Source organism: Lepidochelys olivacea (assembly GCF_965140295.1).
Source record: "Lepidochelys olivacea isolate rLepOli2 genome assembly, chromosome: 8".
In the NCBI taxonomy this organism is placed as follows: Eukaryota; Metazoa; Chordata; order Testudines; family Cheloniidae; genus Lepidochelys; species Lepidochelys olivacea.
The window spans coordinates 83,436,887-83,453,673 of NC_140418.1; the positions used below are offsets into that span (position 1 = coordinate 83,436,887).

General features: G+C 39.8%; 1 protein-coding gene across 7 annotated transcripts in view; it reads right to left on the bottom strand.

Moving 5' to 3' along the window:
- Positions 1–5,252: 5,252 nt before the first annotated feature.
- MIGA1 (mitoguardin 1) overlaps positions 5,253–16,787 on the bottom strand; it is a 54,983-nt gene continuing 43,448 nt past the window's right edge. For 4 of the 7 annotated variants that reach the window (XM_084637112.1, XM_084637113.1, XM_084637110.1 and 1 more), the window contains exons 13-16: positions 16,417–16,551; positions 14,842–14,895; positions 7,542–7,658; positions 5,254–6,275 (exon numbers count right to left, since the gene is read on the bottom strand). In XM_084637112.1, coding sequence (XP_084493238.1) covers positions 6,057–6,275; positions 7,542–7,658; positions 14,842–14,895; positions 16,417–16,551 — 525 coding nt within the window. In that variant the 3' untranslated portion in view covers positions 5,254–6,056. Of the gene's footprint in view, positions 6,276–7,541; positions 7,659–14,841; positions 14,896–15,655; positions 15,759–16,416; positions 16,552–16,787 lie in introns of those variants that run through there. The other 3 variants (XM_084637115.1, XR_014712715.1, XM_084637114.1) reach the window with 3 other exon arrangements.

Sequence of the window (16,787 nt, forward strand, 5' to 3'; positions counted from 1 at the left end):
ATAAAAATCAAAAGAAGTCTTCAAACTAATATCCTGCTACCCCTTTGAAGCTTCATTGTAGTTCCCTTATTGACTTTACCTCAGGGCTTCCACTGCAGGAACCTAACCTGCTCCTATAATGTTCTTCCTCCATTGTTTCCTAGCTATTAAACCCTAGCCCAGGACTTCTCTTTGCCAGAGAGATCTGTCTCCTCTGCAGGTACTCACCAACTGAGCTTCCTCTTACCTCCTGGCCTAAGGAGGCAGAGCTATTAATTACCCCCCAGATGCAAAGCATGACTAATTGGGGTTCTTTCTCTTGCCTTTCAACTGCTGAGGATTAAGCCCCATCAGACACTCCAAGGTCTATGAGCAGGGTCTCTATGGGTCTGTCATGCCACTTACACTCATGACATGGTCTAGATCCTACCTCCAGGCTATACGTTTGACACTCTAGGTCTATATCTTTTCTTCACCTATGTTTTGGTTGATAGAAGAAAGGAGTAATAACTTTTAAACTACAGGACTAAACGACACCAATTTTCTGTTAGACTTTTGCTAGATCATCATCTTACCATGCCAAAAATCATGCTTGGGGATTGTTTAATGCGTAGAATTAAACAAAAAAGGGCCATACTATCAGTTTAAATTAATGCACCTAAATGAAACATGTTCTAATAGTTTCTGCCCCCCTGCTTTTTCTTTTAATTATTTAAATTAAAAAGAGTTTGAGAAGAAAACCCCAATACCTACAAGTTTCATTGGTGCCAAAGGTGGCTGCAAATAAAATATTGGTATATTAAAGTACACACGCACGTTATAGGAAAACCTAATTAAAATGTAGACATGTAAGGAAGTACTGGAGTAGATATGCATCAAGCTGGTCCAACTACATATAATGAATGAGCATTAGAACAAATATATAGTAATTTTTTGCTTTATATATGGAAATTCATTGTACAACTCAAAATGAGAATTATTTTTCTTCTATAGTATTTTCATTGAATTGTTATACTCGATATACACGTTTCATTTAGGCAGTAGACAGTTCACCAGTATGCTTACCCTTAGCCAACTTCAGTTGATACATATTTAGTTTGGTAAAAAACAGACTACATAAGTGAAGTACAATAATCATTAACATATTAAAAGTGAGATTACAACTAAAATCACAGCTAATATAAATATCTTAATCCTTAAAAAGAAAAGGAGTACTTGTGGCACCTTAGAGACTCACCAATTTATTTGAGCATAAGCTTTCGTGAGCTACAGCTCACTTCATCGGGTGCATTCAGTGGAAAATACAGTGAGGAGATTTATATACACACAGAACATGAAAAAAAATGGGTGTTATCATACACACTGTAAGGAAAGTGATCACTTAAGATGAGCTATTACCAGCAAGGGGGGGGGGGGGAAGAGGAGGGAGAAACCCTTTTGTAGTGATAATCAAGGTGGACCATTTCCAGCAGTTAACAAGAACGTCTGAGGAACAGTGGGGGTGGGGTGGGGGAAAATAAACACGGGGAAACAGTTTTACTTTGTGTAATGACCCATCCAGTCCCTATTCAAGCCTAAGTTAATTGTATCCAGTTTGCAAATTAATTCCAATTCAGCAGTCTCTCGTTGGAGTCTATTTTTGAAGACTTCTTGTTGTAATATTGCGACTTTACAACAAAAAGACTTCAAAAACAGACTCCAACGAGACACTGCTGAATTGGAATTAATTTGCAAACTGGATACAATTAACTTAGGCTTGAATAGGGACTGGATGGTCATTACACAAAGTAAAACTGTTTCCCCCTGTTTATTTCCCCCTGCTCTCCTGCTAGTAATAGCTCATCTTAAGTGATCACTCTCTTTACAAGTGTGTATGATAACACCAATTTTTTCATGTGGTGTGTTTATAAGTCTCCTCACTGTATTTTCCACTGAATGCATCCGATGAAGTGAGCTGCAGCTCACGAAAGCTTATGCTCAAATAAATTGGTTAGTCTCTAAGGTGCCACAAGTCCTCCTTTTCTTTTTGCGAATACAGACTAACAGGGCTGCTACTCTGAAACTTATCTTAATCCTTGTATCATTTAATGTTTCTGACTGACCTTAGCAGTACCGTATGGCTTTTGCATGTAACTTGCTCCAACTAGCATCAAAATTTGCATTCAAAAGTAGCATGTTTGAACAAATAAATTCAGTTCTGATATTTCATTATGAAACACTACATATAAACCACTGTAGTGCAGTAGGAGACGTACCATAAATACTGAAGTGTAACTTTGGCATTCCTGCTTCCCAGGATAGCAGGCATAGGTAGAAAGCACTTCAGATATATGTAGCTGGTTAGCAACAGATCTTCTTTACGTACTTTCTTCTAGGCAACCATGCAAAGGAATTAATTTCTGTGACAGAAGCAGCCAGCTGTAGGATGAACTAGAAAGAAAAAAATTACAGTCCAAATAACTGCATCCATGAACACTGACTCCTCCTCTCCAAATCTGTATCCATTTTCATCAGCACAGTTTATTGGAAGTTCACATAAGTACTACTTGCTACATACTATCTGAAGCACACAGTGGTGACCATTTCGCTGAAAAGCAAGATAGTGACTACATCAGAACAGGAAACATGTGAACCTGATTTAGAGCCTAATCCTAATTCTGTGCGATGCTGACTACCACCAGCTTCTACAGGTTTAAAAGGATTAAAAATTAATATATTGAATTATCATCTATGTTCGACACCAGTGGTTCTCAAACAGTAGGTCAGGACCCCAAAGTGGGTCACGACCCCTTTTTAATGGGGTTGCCAGGGCTGGTGTTAAGACTTGCTTGGGCCCAGGGCCGATGCCCTGCCACCCAGGGCCAAAGCAGAAGTCTGAAGACTTCAGCTCTGGATGGCGGGGGTCAGGTTACAGGCCCCCTGCATTGGGCTGAAGCCCTTGGGCTTTGACCCCCTCCCCTCATGCCCAGGGTGTGGGGCTTGGGTTTTGGCTTTGCCTCCCCCCCCCCCGGATTTGTTCCCCCCTCCCAGGGTTGTGTAGTAATTTTTGTTGTCAGAAGGGGGTCATGGTGCAATGAAGCTTGAGAACCCCTGTTGTGCACCACTTTAGACTTAAAAATAATTGAGACACAAGGTGGGTGCAGTAATATCTTTTATTGGACAAACTTCTGCTGGTTAAAAAGACAAACTCTTGAGCACCACGGAGCTCTTCTTCAGCTCTCTGATGCTCGAAAGCTTGTCTCATCTCACCAATCTTGTCTCTCTCATATCCTGGGGCCCACATGGCTACAACACTGCACATTAACAATAACTGTTTCATTAATTTTTCTCTATTTAGCATTTTTTAAATACAAACTGCAGTTCTCATTTTGGATATAAAATAGACTATTCAGGTTCCAGTCAATTCTACATTTATATTATGCACAAGCACAATGGGTTGCACCTACCAATAGGGGCACATTTGTTAGTAGGGTGGGAAAAACTGGGCCCACTAGAATGTAAAAGAAGACATTTCTATTGAACTTTGGTTTTGTAAAAATTAAATTTCCACATCCTCATGAGCAGTGTTAGGTGGCAGTGTTCTAAACATCTTATGTAGAATGGAGGGAGGAGAATGGACAGGGCTTCCTTTGACATCATCTCAGCTGGTGAGGTTGCTGGATAGAGCATGCTGTTTCCTTAGTACTTCCATTCCCAGTTTGATTCTTAATTAAATATCTCATTATTCAGTATACTTCAGTTTTATACATCACAATAAATTGTTAAAATGTGAATTTCTGGAACTGTGCCCCAAGGGAAATGAGTATCTTTCTTTTGAACTGAACAGGAAAGGTGAAAAAGATTCCACACTCTATCTGAAAATACTCTTTGGAGAAAATACATATAGTGAGATGAGATGCCAGGTCATGCATCTTGAAACAGACAGATCAGCAACAGTTTTTGGTATCTGTATTACACATACACATCAATTATTATTCTGATTTTAACAATATTTCAGTTGACATTTCACACAGATTCACAAGTAACATCACCACCTTTCTTGTATTCAGAATGTTTATCCATGATTTTACATTTTTTTGGGATTGGTTTCTGCAAGAGAAGCAGAAATATATTTAAATGAAATACAATTCCAATTTGTTTACATATTCGAAACTAGAAACTTTTAGCTACAAAGCTGCAGAGTTATTTGTAATTATCCCATATCAAGTTTATTATATATGGAGGGACATTTATCCCAATGTTGTGGCTGCCTTATGTCACACTTCTGGTGCAAAAGCAATTCTAAAGCAGCATGAAAGCCAGTGAGGCCAGCCATGGAAAGATCACTTCAGTTTGACATACAGGATCCTGCACCATCTTTACTCCTGACCGCTAGTGTAGGGAACGTGGCCAGGGAAAAGGGACTTGGCTACAAGCTCTCTGCACCCTGGTGATCCCCAGCTACTGTACTGGACTACATGGCAGTTGGCAGCCAGCACAAGTTATAGCAATCTGAAAGCTGCTCTAATTTATGCTATGAGACCAAGAGAGCACAAAGCACATTTTGTCCACATCTAAGGATCTGGGCCAGAAAGTGCAGAGTAAAGACAGTAGCTACTAAACCACTTGCAATCTAGCATATGGTGACAATAGTGCTTATAGTCTGCATTAGCAACTACTGTCAAGAAGTCATAAATGCTGGTGGCAGCACATTAAGATGCTACAGGTTATTCCATATTTTTATATATATAAAAATAAAATGTTTTAATCTGTTTTCCTTTAAAAATTGGATTGTGGAAGGGCACATTAACACAAATAAAAAAAATCTTACTCAACTCTTACTTTTGTTTTTGGCCTATAATGCAACATTAAACTTAAGACTTTCAGCCTTGAAGCCTTAAGTATCAGAACCTGGAACTGTAACTGTAATCTAAAATGTTATTTTAAAAGCTAAACATTTGTTCTATTATGTGCATCACTCAGATGCTGAAATACTCTATTGTTATAAAGTACCATAAAAAGGGTCTTTGTGGCTTCTCTAAAAGGGATACCCATGAAAAAGTTTTTCCTCAAACTTTTTATTCTGAAATTCAAGACAAGACTCCCTGAACTGAGCACCAGTTGTATGTACTGAAAGACACACTTACCAAAACTCATATATAAAGTCCTCTCCCCAGCCGAAGGCTGGCTTTTTGAAAGAAATGACTGAGACTGATTTAATTGAGAAACAACATGTCTTTAGGTTTTATTATACATCCTTACTTTAAAATATAGTTAAAATGCTACATTTGAACCAAGAATGATACTAGTTTATTCATAATCACAGCATAGTTTTAAAAACTTAGAAAGATGAGTTTTAAACCAATTAATTAACCCGAAAAAACTGTCATTACTTTTAGAATATACCAAACAGTGATCTCACTCGTGATTTCAAACATCAACCTCAGTGATGATGTATTTACATATTTTAAGCCAACACCAATTAGCATTGAGTTTTTCATGTTCGTTTCACCTGCCCAAATTGTGACTGCATTTACTACATTACTCCATTATGTTTCAATACAAAATGACTGCTTACCTACACAAACACAAGTATAGGGTGTAGTTAAATATTTTGTCAAGTTTTGTTTGTTTGTTTATTTTGGGTTTTTTTTGGCAGGTGTATCACATAAGTTGAAAGATGGGTATACCTTGGCTGAAACACTTTCTAGACATAAAGCACATTGCAGAGTTTGTACTGAACATTTCATATAATAAGGCTTAAAGACAAATTCATCTAATAACTCCATATACCACATACTACATAATATCTGTGGCAAGTGTACAGTATTTCATAAATACATTTTACCCAAATATTGCAGAAAAAACTTTGGGGTACATTATATATAAATACAGAGACAGCTGAGCTGTGATTTTTAATTTAGGTATATATACTGTAATATGCTCACCAGTTCTTTTCCTAATTTTTTTTTTAATCTCCCTGAGTCCATTCCATATTTAGCAACAGTTATATTTTCAGATGTTTGCTCAAAAACAGTAATGACAGCACTGGAGGAGGGGGAAAAGGCAAGGTACACTCAATTTAGATTTTTTTAAGCTTATTGTACTTTCTCTTCCAAAAGCCCATTGGCCGTGATGTGTCCACGACCACTTATGCAACCACTGACATGCCTTAGTGAATCAGCTCCAAGGTAGGCCATTAAAAGTTCAGTGCGACGCATTAGCAATTGCATAAGATCTTCAGCTAAACTCTCCATAGTTGAATATCGCACCTTTTCAAAGTCAAAAATGTCTTTGAGGAAGTAAAGAACTTGATCCTAGTGGATAAAAAAGAAAAACCTGTATTTACTTATAGCAATGTATAGAGTTTTGTTAAATATTAATTAAACAATGTTATATATTTTTCCTCATTTATACATAATCTCTCCAAAGCATACATAAAATATGCACACAAATTTATTGGGAAATTTCTTACTGTGTTTAACTCCCAACATTCAGTTACTAACTCTCTTGACTGTTTTAAAAAAAACCATTACAAATAGACACTGTCAGGTAGGTTTAGGCTCCAAAACCAACCTAAGATTAATAGAAATGTTCAGGATTAATATTTTTCTTAAGACGTTTTGCTGAGCTGCAGTGTTGGAAATAAACAAGAAAGCTTACAACAGCACTTCGATAGAAGGGAACGGACTATAAATAAGTAAAACTGACCAATCTAGGTTCACTGTTCACACAAAATGAAATAAAAAATTAGAGCAACACCATAAATAGTGAATTGCAAATTATAGCCCTAATGTTGCAAGCAAACACTTATGTATACTAGTAGTCTCATGACTTCAGTTGGATTCTCATGTACAAAGTGTTACACAGACTCCTAAGTGTTTTCAAGACTGGGGGTCCTATGTTCTGACAATTCTTAGTGTGTTAATAACTTACAGCAGGGGTGGAGAACCTCCAGCCTGCTGCTTAATTTAATCTGGCTTGTGGCAAGTCTCTGCACTGTGGGCCAGAAGCCCTGAGCCTCGGTGCCTCCCCCTCCCTCCCACCCCATGGGGTTGTGTGTGGCCTGCGACTGAGCCTGCACCCCCACCCTAACCCCCTGCCCCAGGTCGGAACCCGCTCCTGCACCCCAACCTCCTCATCCCCAGCCACATCCCAGAGCCTGCACCCCCTCCCGCACCCCAACCTCCTCCTGCACCCTGAACTCCTCATTTCTGGCCCCACCCCAGAGCCTAGGTGAAGCCCCGAGCCACTGCACACCCCTCCCTCGCCCCATGGTGCTGCGTGCGGCCCGTGACTGATTTTTTTCTGTGGGTCAATGGCCCCTGATAGAAAAAAGGTTCCCCACCCCTGACTTACAGTATAATTAGCAACATAGGTAGGGATTGTTTTTCTAGTAGGGGGCAATTAATCCCTGTTATTTGTGGCAACTGGGATACATTATAATCAGGATGAATATTGACTAGCAAAGATTTTTTATATACATTATTTTTATCTTAATGGTGTCCCTTTAAGTAATATCCTCCCATCTGATTAGTGCTTTTTTATGTTAGATAAATGATCGTTACAAAAAGGATGCATACCTTAAAGAAGCAGCATAGATCATAAAGAGAGTTTCTAGGTCCCAAAAAGCCCCATGCCAAAACAGGACTCACATGCTCACAAATGGAATAGAAGTGTGCAAAAAAACCATCAGGTACCTGGTGATGTAAGTAGTAGAGAAAGGAGTTATTTTTCTCAGTATAAATCCCTATTATATCAAATTAAGGCATTATGTAAGTCTCTGGTAACTAGCCAAACTACTCATTTAAATTACATTGTATATCAAGTAAGTGGCAGGATTGTTAAAAGTTTTCATCTTCAGCAGTATTTTAGAATATAAACATTTTGAAGGAATCTCGATATAATATTGATAGTCATACATTAATAATTTAAGGCTAGAAAAGACCATCAAATCTAGTCCAGTGGTTCTCAATTGATTTACCACTGTGCGCCAGATATGCAGCTCTGTGTGTTATGGGGGCCGCATCCACACAATATATATACTACCTGTATGGACCTGAGGATGTCACATGCGCTGTAGCTGTGTGCTCATTGTGTGGCAAACGGCCTGTGGGTTGAGAACCACTGATATAGTATAATACTCTTATATAACACAAATCATAGAATTTCATCCAGTTACACCTGGATTGTTTGATTAAAGCACCTTTCTGAAAGCATCCTGTCCACCACTTCTTTTGCTAACTTGTTCCAATGGTTAATCATTCATTGATAAAGTTAGATCTTGTTTCTAATTTGAGTATGGCTGGCTTTAACTTGCAGCCATTGATTCCTACTATGACTTTCTCCACTAGATCAAAGAGCCCTTTAGTACCTGGTATTTTATCCTTGGAAAGTACATACACAACATCATCAAATCATCTCTTGGTCTTCTTTTTGATAAACTAAACATATATGGCCTGAGAGGGTTGATATATAAACAAATGTGTCTACTACATCTATTTGCGTATTTTATTTATTCCTTCAGACTTAAATATCTATTGATGGCCAGCCTAATCTGTCAACACCCATTTCAAACTAAAATACAATAAAATATAGAAAATTATGCACACACCAATGAATGGCCACCAATCCACCCCCCTTTCCCAAGCAAAACAAAAACAAAACAAAAAAACCCTTCAACTAGTCTCAACCTTAGCCCCAAAGACTTACATATGTGCTTAACTTTTTGCACTGTGAGTTGACCCATTAGTCAACAAGACCAGTCACACTGAGTCAAGTTAAGCACTTGCAGGATTGGGACTTCAGTGTACAGGGAATTAAACAGAAAAATAATCTATGCACTGAAATGATGAAAATAGACTCATTATTACTACTTTTTTAAGTACACGCTCTTACAAACTGTTAGCATGGAAACAAATGTCTCGTTTACTGGAGTAAAGATTCACAATTTGCAAAAGATGGTTACTTACCTGTACTGTAACTATTGTTCTTTGAGATGTGGACACAGACATGTATTCCACTTAGGTGTGTGCGCCCCCAGCACTCCGAAACTGGAGAACTTTGCCCAGTAGTACCTGTAGGGTTAGTGCTTTCATCCTATGGCTCTTGTTCTTCCCCAGGCTATTTAAGGACAGCACCATCCCAACCCCCCTCAGTTCCTTCACACTAAATGTCAAGAGTAGAGATTTTGATGCAGACGGGATGGAGGGTGGGTCATGGATTACACATCTGCACCTATATCTCAAAGAACAAGAGTTACAATACTGGTAAGTAACCGTCTTTTCTTCTTCAAGGAAATTTGCAGACATGTATTCCATTTAGGTGACTCACAAGCTCAGAGTCTACTTAAACAATGACTGCAGGACTGCCTTCCCAAAGTTTGCATCTGACCTAGACACAGTAGTAATTATACAGTGCCTAGTAAAAGTATGTACAGAAGGCCACGTAGCAGTCCTGCAAATGTCAAATACCAAAACATCACTGAGGAATGCTATCAACATTGCTTGGGCCCTTGTCGAATGAGCCCGCAACCTCCGTGGAAGCATCGCTTGAACTACTTCATATGCTGATGTAATATAGAAAATTATCAATCTGGAAATCGTTTGCACAGAGACCATTTGACCCCTCAATCTATCTGCGTAGGAGAAAATCAGACGAGGCGATGACTGAAAAGGCTGAGTTCTGTGTAGATAGAACATCAAGCGTGGTCTCAAATCCAACATGTGAAATCGCTGTTCATCTGCGCTGGAGTGCAGTTTAGGAAAGGACACCGGTAAGTAAATTGATTAAATTGTAAAACCATTTTTAACAAAAATTTTGGGTGCGTATGTAAAGCCACTTTGTCCTTGAAAACCTGTATGTTGGAGAGTCTGCCAGTAAGACCTCCCATACTCTCCTTGCAAATGTAATAGCCACAAGAAAGGATGTCTTCTGACACAGGAAGGACAGAGAATAGGTTGCCAGGGGCTTGAACACAGGACCCATGATGGCAGTCAGGGCAGTATTAAGGTTCCACAAGGGAAGTGGCTCTTTCACAGACAGTTGGAGACAAATGACTCCCATTAGACATCTCAACACCATGGGGTTTGGGAAAACTGACCTCCCTTCGATGGGTGGATGAAATGCCAAGATCGCTGCTAACCCTCAATGGACTGAGACACAGATCAAAAGACTAAGATGTAACAGGTACTCCACAATGTCCTGAACGTATGCCAGCTGAATTCCTCAAGCAAGCCACAAACTGAAAACTGCTCACACTTGGCCAAATAAGTCACCCTAGTAGAAAGCTTCCCACTGTTACACAACACCTGTCCAACAACATCCAAACTTCATTCCTTCTGCTCATCTAGCCATGAAAGCATTCATGCCATGAAATAAAGAGTATTGAGTGCTGGATGCAAAACATGACCATGATGTTGAGTCAGTAGTAGGTCAGGATGAAGAGAGAGAGATGGGAGTCTAAACCAATAGACCGAGTAGGTCAGAGAACCAACATTGCCTCAACCAAGGTGGAGCAATGAGGATTAGTTTGGCATGATCCCACTTCAGCTTGAGAATGACGTGTGGGATGATTAGCATCAGAGCGAAGGCGTACATCAGATTCAACCCCCAGTTAAGGTGGAAGGCATTGGTTAAAGAGCCTGGATTGAGACCTGCTTGAGATTAAAATTGATGGCACGTCTTGCTGTCTCTCGTTGCAAACGGATCAATAGCTGGAATACCTTATTCCACTAAGAGGGACTTCAGCACAATGGACTTTAGAGACCACTTGTGATTCTGGGAGAAATTCCTGCTTAGGTGATCTGCCAAAAGATTCTGGACCCCAGGTAAGTGTGCTGCTATGGGAATGATGCTCTCCCTGTTTCAGAACTGCCACAACTTGATTGCCTCCCAACACATCTGGTTAGAGTGGGCCTCCCTGCTTGTTCACATAACGCACTGCAGTGGTATTGTCAATGAGTATATGAACCACTGTGCCATGATGTGACCCAGAAAGGCTTGACAGGCGTTGTAAATGGCTTGGAGTTCCAGGATATTGATAGAGAGGGAAACTTCCTGTTCCAACCACAACCCTGCATTTTTAATACACCTAGATGTGCTCCCTAAATTATTGAGGAGGCATTGGTGACTATAATTCTGGCCGGTGGAAGATGTGCAAAGGGAACACATTGGCATACGTTGCTCTGAACTGTCGACCACTCAAAGGAGGCTAGGATTGCCAGAGGCACAAAGACAACCTTGTCCAGCGAAAGACACCTTGATCGATAGACAAACTTTGGGGATCAGGAAATACTTGGAAGAAAAACCCTTTCCTTGATGTTGCAGGAGAATTTTCTCAGTAGTACCCTGTGTAAGAACAGTCTGGACCTGCTGCAAGAGCAATGTCTCGTGAGGGGGTCCCTGAAGGGGTATGGGGAGAGGCGACAGGAATTGTAGGGCATAACCTAATATCATGTGCTTAGGCCCGTCTGTGGCAACCATATCGCAAGTACTGTAAAAGCAAGACAGCCTGTCTCTGAACTGAGGAGGGGAGGTCACAACTAGAACACTGTCCTGGACATGCAAGTCAAAATGGATGCTGGAGGATGATGAGCTGGCTGGTTGAAATTTACTCCCAAGGAATTCTGCACCAAAAAATTAAAAATTCTGTGCACAATATTTTAAAATTCTGCAAATTTTTTGTCAAAGCAACACAATATGATCCATCTAATTTCAATTATTTTGGTAATTTATTTAAGCTACAATACAATGGATGGAGAATGGGAACCAGATCTCTAGAAGCCCTGGGAGTCAGCTGGTGGGAACAGAGAAGCCTCCCCTGATGGAGCAAACAAACCATCAGCCTTGTCCGACATCTAATAAGAAAAACTCATCAGTGCCGAGGATGAATGAGTGATCAACACCATCGGTATAAGGAGAGGCATCAACCTTTAGCCAGCACTGGTGCAAACGAGCGTGCCAAAACCCATGTCAGCACCAAATCCAACAAAGGGGTCCATAGTACACACATCATCGGAGCCAAAGAAAGTATCTGCACTGATGATTTTTTGGTACTGCAAAAGACATTGGCTGTGACTCTGTGGTTTGAGACCCGGACAGTGCAAAATGTGGTACCAAGGAGTGAGACACCTACATGACCTGAACAGACAACAGCAATGGTGCAGCAGAAGATGATGATGTAGAAGCCCTGGCAACTGACAACACCTGAACTATAGGGAAAATCAGGAATGGAAAGGCAGAGCAGGTCAGATGTCGTCTAGTATGCCAATGGCATGAAGATGATCAGTGCCAATGCTGCCATCACTGGTATCAAACTCAACAGAAGCCCCATGGCCAGAAACAGAGTCAACAGTACAGAGTCCAAATGAACTTGGCATGATACCGGGGAGTGGTTAGATGGGCCAGCTCCATCATGAGTACCAAAGGACTCATGGTGCCAGTCAGCACTCCTCTTAAACAACTAAGAGAAATCCCTCCAAGTCCTGAAAAAAACCTGACTGAGGAACCAAGGAAGAAGAAAGATCTCTCTTCCTGCTAGAGGGAGCACCGGATCTTAGGCCAGGAGCCACATTTCAGGTTGGCTCCAAAGGAAAGCACAGGGCCAGACAATCTGAAGAGGTTCCCATAGAGCAAAGCAGGAGGCCCACTTTGGCAAAGAGCTGCTAGTTTCAGATGCAAGGCTCTCGCCATCTAAGCGCTCTTCTTAAACAACTAGCATATAGCGCACCTTTCCTTAAATGTGCCCCTCTCCACGAGTGTGGGGGGTCACTACTGTGGATAGTTAACCCACATGACAGACAATATTTAAACCCCAGAGAGGGAATCGCCCAGGGCAACTATCTATCCTAACTACTGTAACTAAATCTAAAGGTACTACTAAGCTACAAGACCTAGCAATGAATTATATACAATAAATTCCCAGAGAAACTGAGAAAAAAAGGTGAGGTAAACCACCACATAGAATGCACCAACTGTAGCTACAGGTGGTGAGAACCACCTGAGGGGGGTTGGGGTGGTGCTGCCCTTAAATAATTTGGTGAGGGACTAGTGCCACAGGGCACAAGCGCCACCCCTATGAATTCTGCAAACATTTCCAGCTTCAGTGTGTTGGGGGTGTGCACACCTAAGTGGAATACATGTTTGGAACCATTCAAAGAACTATATTGATACAGTGGTAACTCAAGTGGTAACTTGAGTGATAACTTGAGTGAGTGATAACTCAAGATTCCTGTCTCCTATTCAGACCGTATGATTTTTAAATGATCTATTACAAAGTGTACCATTACAAATGAAGGCAACCTTCTGAAAAATGGATTTGTTAAGAATGGCCAACATGATTTGCCTGAGATCAGAAGTCAGTGGTAGAGAAAGGATACTCAGAGTGCTAGCTGAGATTCAGGACAACTAGATTAAATTCTTTACTCTGCCACAGACTTCTTGCATAACCTTGGGAAAGTCACTTAGTCTCTATGGCTGAACTCCCCTTGTGTAAAATTTGGGAATAATGGTACCTCCATACCTCCCACAGGAATGCTGAGAGAATAAATACATTGAATCCCTTAGCATTTAGATAATATGGTAATGGAGGCCATGTAAGTACTTCTATCCAGACAGGACTAGAGGCAGATCTTGACTCCAAATTCTGTGCTCTACCCACAAAAACATTCTGCCTCCCTTGCAAGTGTCTTCAAGCCTCAGGGCATGTCTACACTACTAACTTAAGCAGACCTATATTTTTGTCAACTTATAGCCACTGCAGTAATTACTGCAGTGGTGCATGTCTACACTACCCTCCTTCGGTCAGTGATGCGCTCCTCACCAGGAGCCCTTCCACCAACTTAAGAAGGGCAATGCAGAGGACTGAGAGCCCAGGCTCTCAGTTCTGTGCGTAGCTCCTTGCCGAGAGCCTGCTGGCCCATCCTCTCCTCCAGCTCTCAGCTCCCTGTGCCGGGAGCCCAGGAGGCAGCACAGCTACGAGCAGGGAGTCAGGCAGGGGCAGCCGGGCTCTTGGCTGGAAGCCCAGGCATCCCTCCCTGGGATGACAGACCAGGAGCCAATGTAAGTAACCCGCAGTGTGTACTGTGTAGCCCTAACTAAAATGACATAAGCACTATGCCTCTCGTGCAGGTGGAGTTATTATGTGGGTGTAGTAGGGCACTCACATCAGCAGGAGCAAAGCTGTAGTGTGGACACTGACAAAGTTTGGTCAATTTAAGCTCCTTACATCACATCCCTCCCACCCCATAGTGTGTGTCTGTCACACACACATACACACAGTCTTTCACACTTACCTCCCAACACATAACTTGTATTGTTGTTACTTCTTGATACTTCTTGCAGTGCACATATATTCTCTACAATTTTATTCTTTCCAAGTGCTGTTATTTTAGTTTTCTGACTGGTCTATGAATTTCCTAATTTTTATTTCTCCCTTATGCTTAAATTTAATTATTTGATTAGTGAGTTAAAATGTCTAACCTGTCCTGGCTGGAATAATTATCCCTGCGGTAACTTTTAAAAATATATATATATTATACCTATTTTTTTTGTTTCTACTGGTGGCGCACATCCACACATTACCTTGATATTGGTGAACATAACAAAATTCATTCCACACATGGATGGAAAAGATTAGAGGGAATATTGCAAAAAATTAGTTGTCATCTTACTCTCTATGAAACCACATTAATTGACATGGTAGACTTTACACATGTACACTTTTAAGTGTCTGCAGGAGCAGGACTTTGTAATTTACTTCTTTGATGGCACATAGCATGACTTCAAACTTCTAGTATTCTAGGAGTTGGTCACTCAAGTTTGGTCAGAATCTCTGAATTATAAAATTAAACAGGCTTCAGATTAGATATCAGGACAATTTACCTTCATTTGCTGCCTTTTTTGCTTCAGTACTGACCAGCAGCTTGAAGCCACAGCCTAAATATAAGAAGAAATTATTTATGTAACTTCTACACAAGAAAACGATTTAAAAAACAGTAGACTATAAGATCTTGCATTTGATGACCAGTTATTTCCTTTATTTTAATGCTGTGATAGCATAAGTTCAAACATAAAATGTTATCTGTTGTGAATAGCTCATTTTACTATCAGTTCATATTTCTTATGTTTAAATTTTAAAAAATGAAATTGTGTATTTTCCAGAAATTTCTGTCTCATTTTGCATTGGTGCCAAATTGTATTTGAATTACTAAGTCTCCTGTTTTTCACAATTTAACATTAGCAACACTTAAATTCAACCTCGCAGACACACAGTATGCTGTGTGCCAAAATGTGTGTTCCAAAACCATAACTATCTCAGATTTTAAAAGGAAGCATATGAATACACAGTAATGGCCTTTTTCACTTTAAGAAAGAACATACTTGAAATAGTTTTGCATACAGCTATGGAGTTTTGTCCAAATAAGGAACTGAGCAATATAACATATTGATGGCAAATCGAGGCTCCCCTCCCCCCACAGCACATAACAGCATTCTGATGGAATGTGATGCTACTTCAATACCATGAGGAAACTTGCTACTCACAAAACACAACTTTCCACATATGCTACAAAAAATATGTGCCTTACCTTTTTTCTGTAGAAGAAATATTTCAATTGAAGGGTAAAAAATAAAAAAGGAAAAGGAAAACCAGCAGTTTATAGTTCTAAATAGATGCAATGACAGCAACATCTCTCACCTATGAACAACTGGCCACACCACAATCCCTTCCTTCAAACATGCATGGATAAGCTCAGTTATTATTATGAACATTTTCTAGCAAGCAAAACAGGCTGATGCACCTATGAAAAAAACCTAAAATAAGTTTCTGAAAATGTTATGAATATCTGAGTCTTTGTATATTTTACAATGCTTGCTACTTTCCATACCTGACCAGTACAATTCTGGGATATGAACGAATAGATTTCCCCCATAAATCAGTATATCTTATTTCAAAATGTGATTAACATACACACCAGCCTTGCAAAATTCTACACATCCAGGGCAAATATTTCTTTTTGCCAAGTGAGTATAAGTTTTTTATAATTATAATCAAGCATCATGGCAAACAGCTGGCAAGTAAGTCTAATAAATTTTAAAAATTAAGATTTTGCAAGACTGACAAGTGTAGTAGTTTTTGCTCAGGAATATTTTAGGACTGAGCTATAGTTGGAAATGGAATTACCTCTGACAGAGAGAAAGGTCTCCCCAGATCAGAGTTGAAGCCACCCATTGTGTTTACTTGCACAGTTCGTAGCCCCTGGATAAAAAGGATGAGTTCACTTGCTACAGATGCTGGTATCCTAATCTTTAAGGATAAGACAGGTATCTATTCCCAATAGTATACTTATTTAAAAATTTTAGAAAGGAATGTTGAAACTAATGTAATTTTATCATGTCTCCTATCAGTTACAATAATCTATAAGAATCATCGTATAAGGAATTTTAAAAACCACTTACAGTTTCTTTAAAGGAGGAATTTAGCCAACGGTTGTTTACTACATTCTGTATAGATGTGGGTGGATTCTCTAAATCTTCAAAGGAATCCATTAATATAAAATCCAGAACAATGTCGTAAAAATTTAGATTTTTCACCTGCATTCAGTTAGAATAAGATCAAAATAACTTAACTTCTCTTTCAATACTGGAACAGAGCATAAGCCAGTATTCCATACTCTATATATAGATCAGGCAGATTTATCATTTTAAGTTATTTAGGTAACACTAAAAAGCATTTCACTAATGGAAAAGAACCTGACATTGCAACTCAGCGGTACAGAGGTTTTAAAAAAAGAAGTAGAAGCACATTTCTCTAAATCATCTGAAGTATA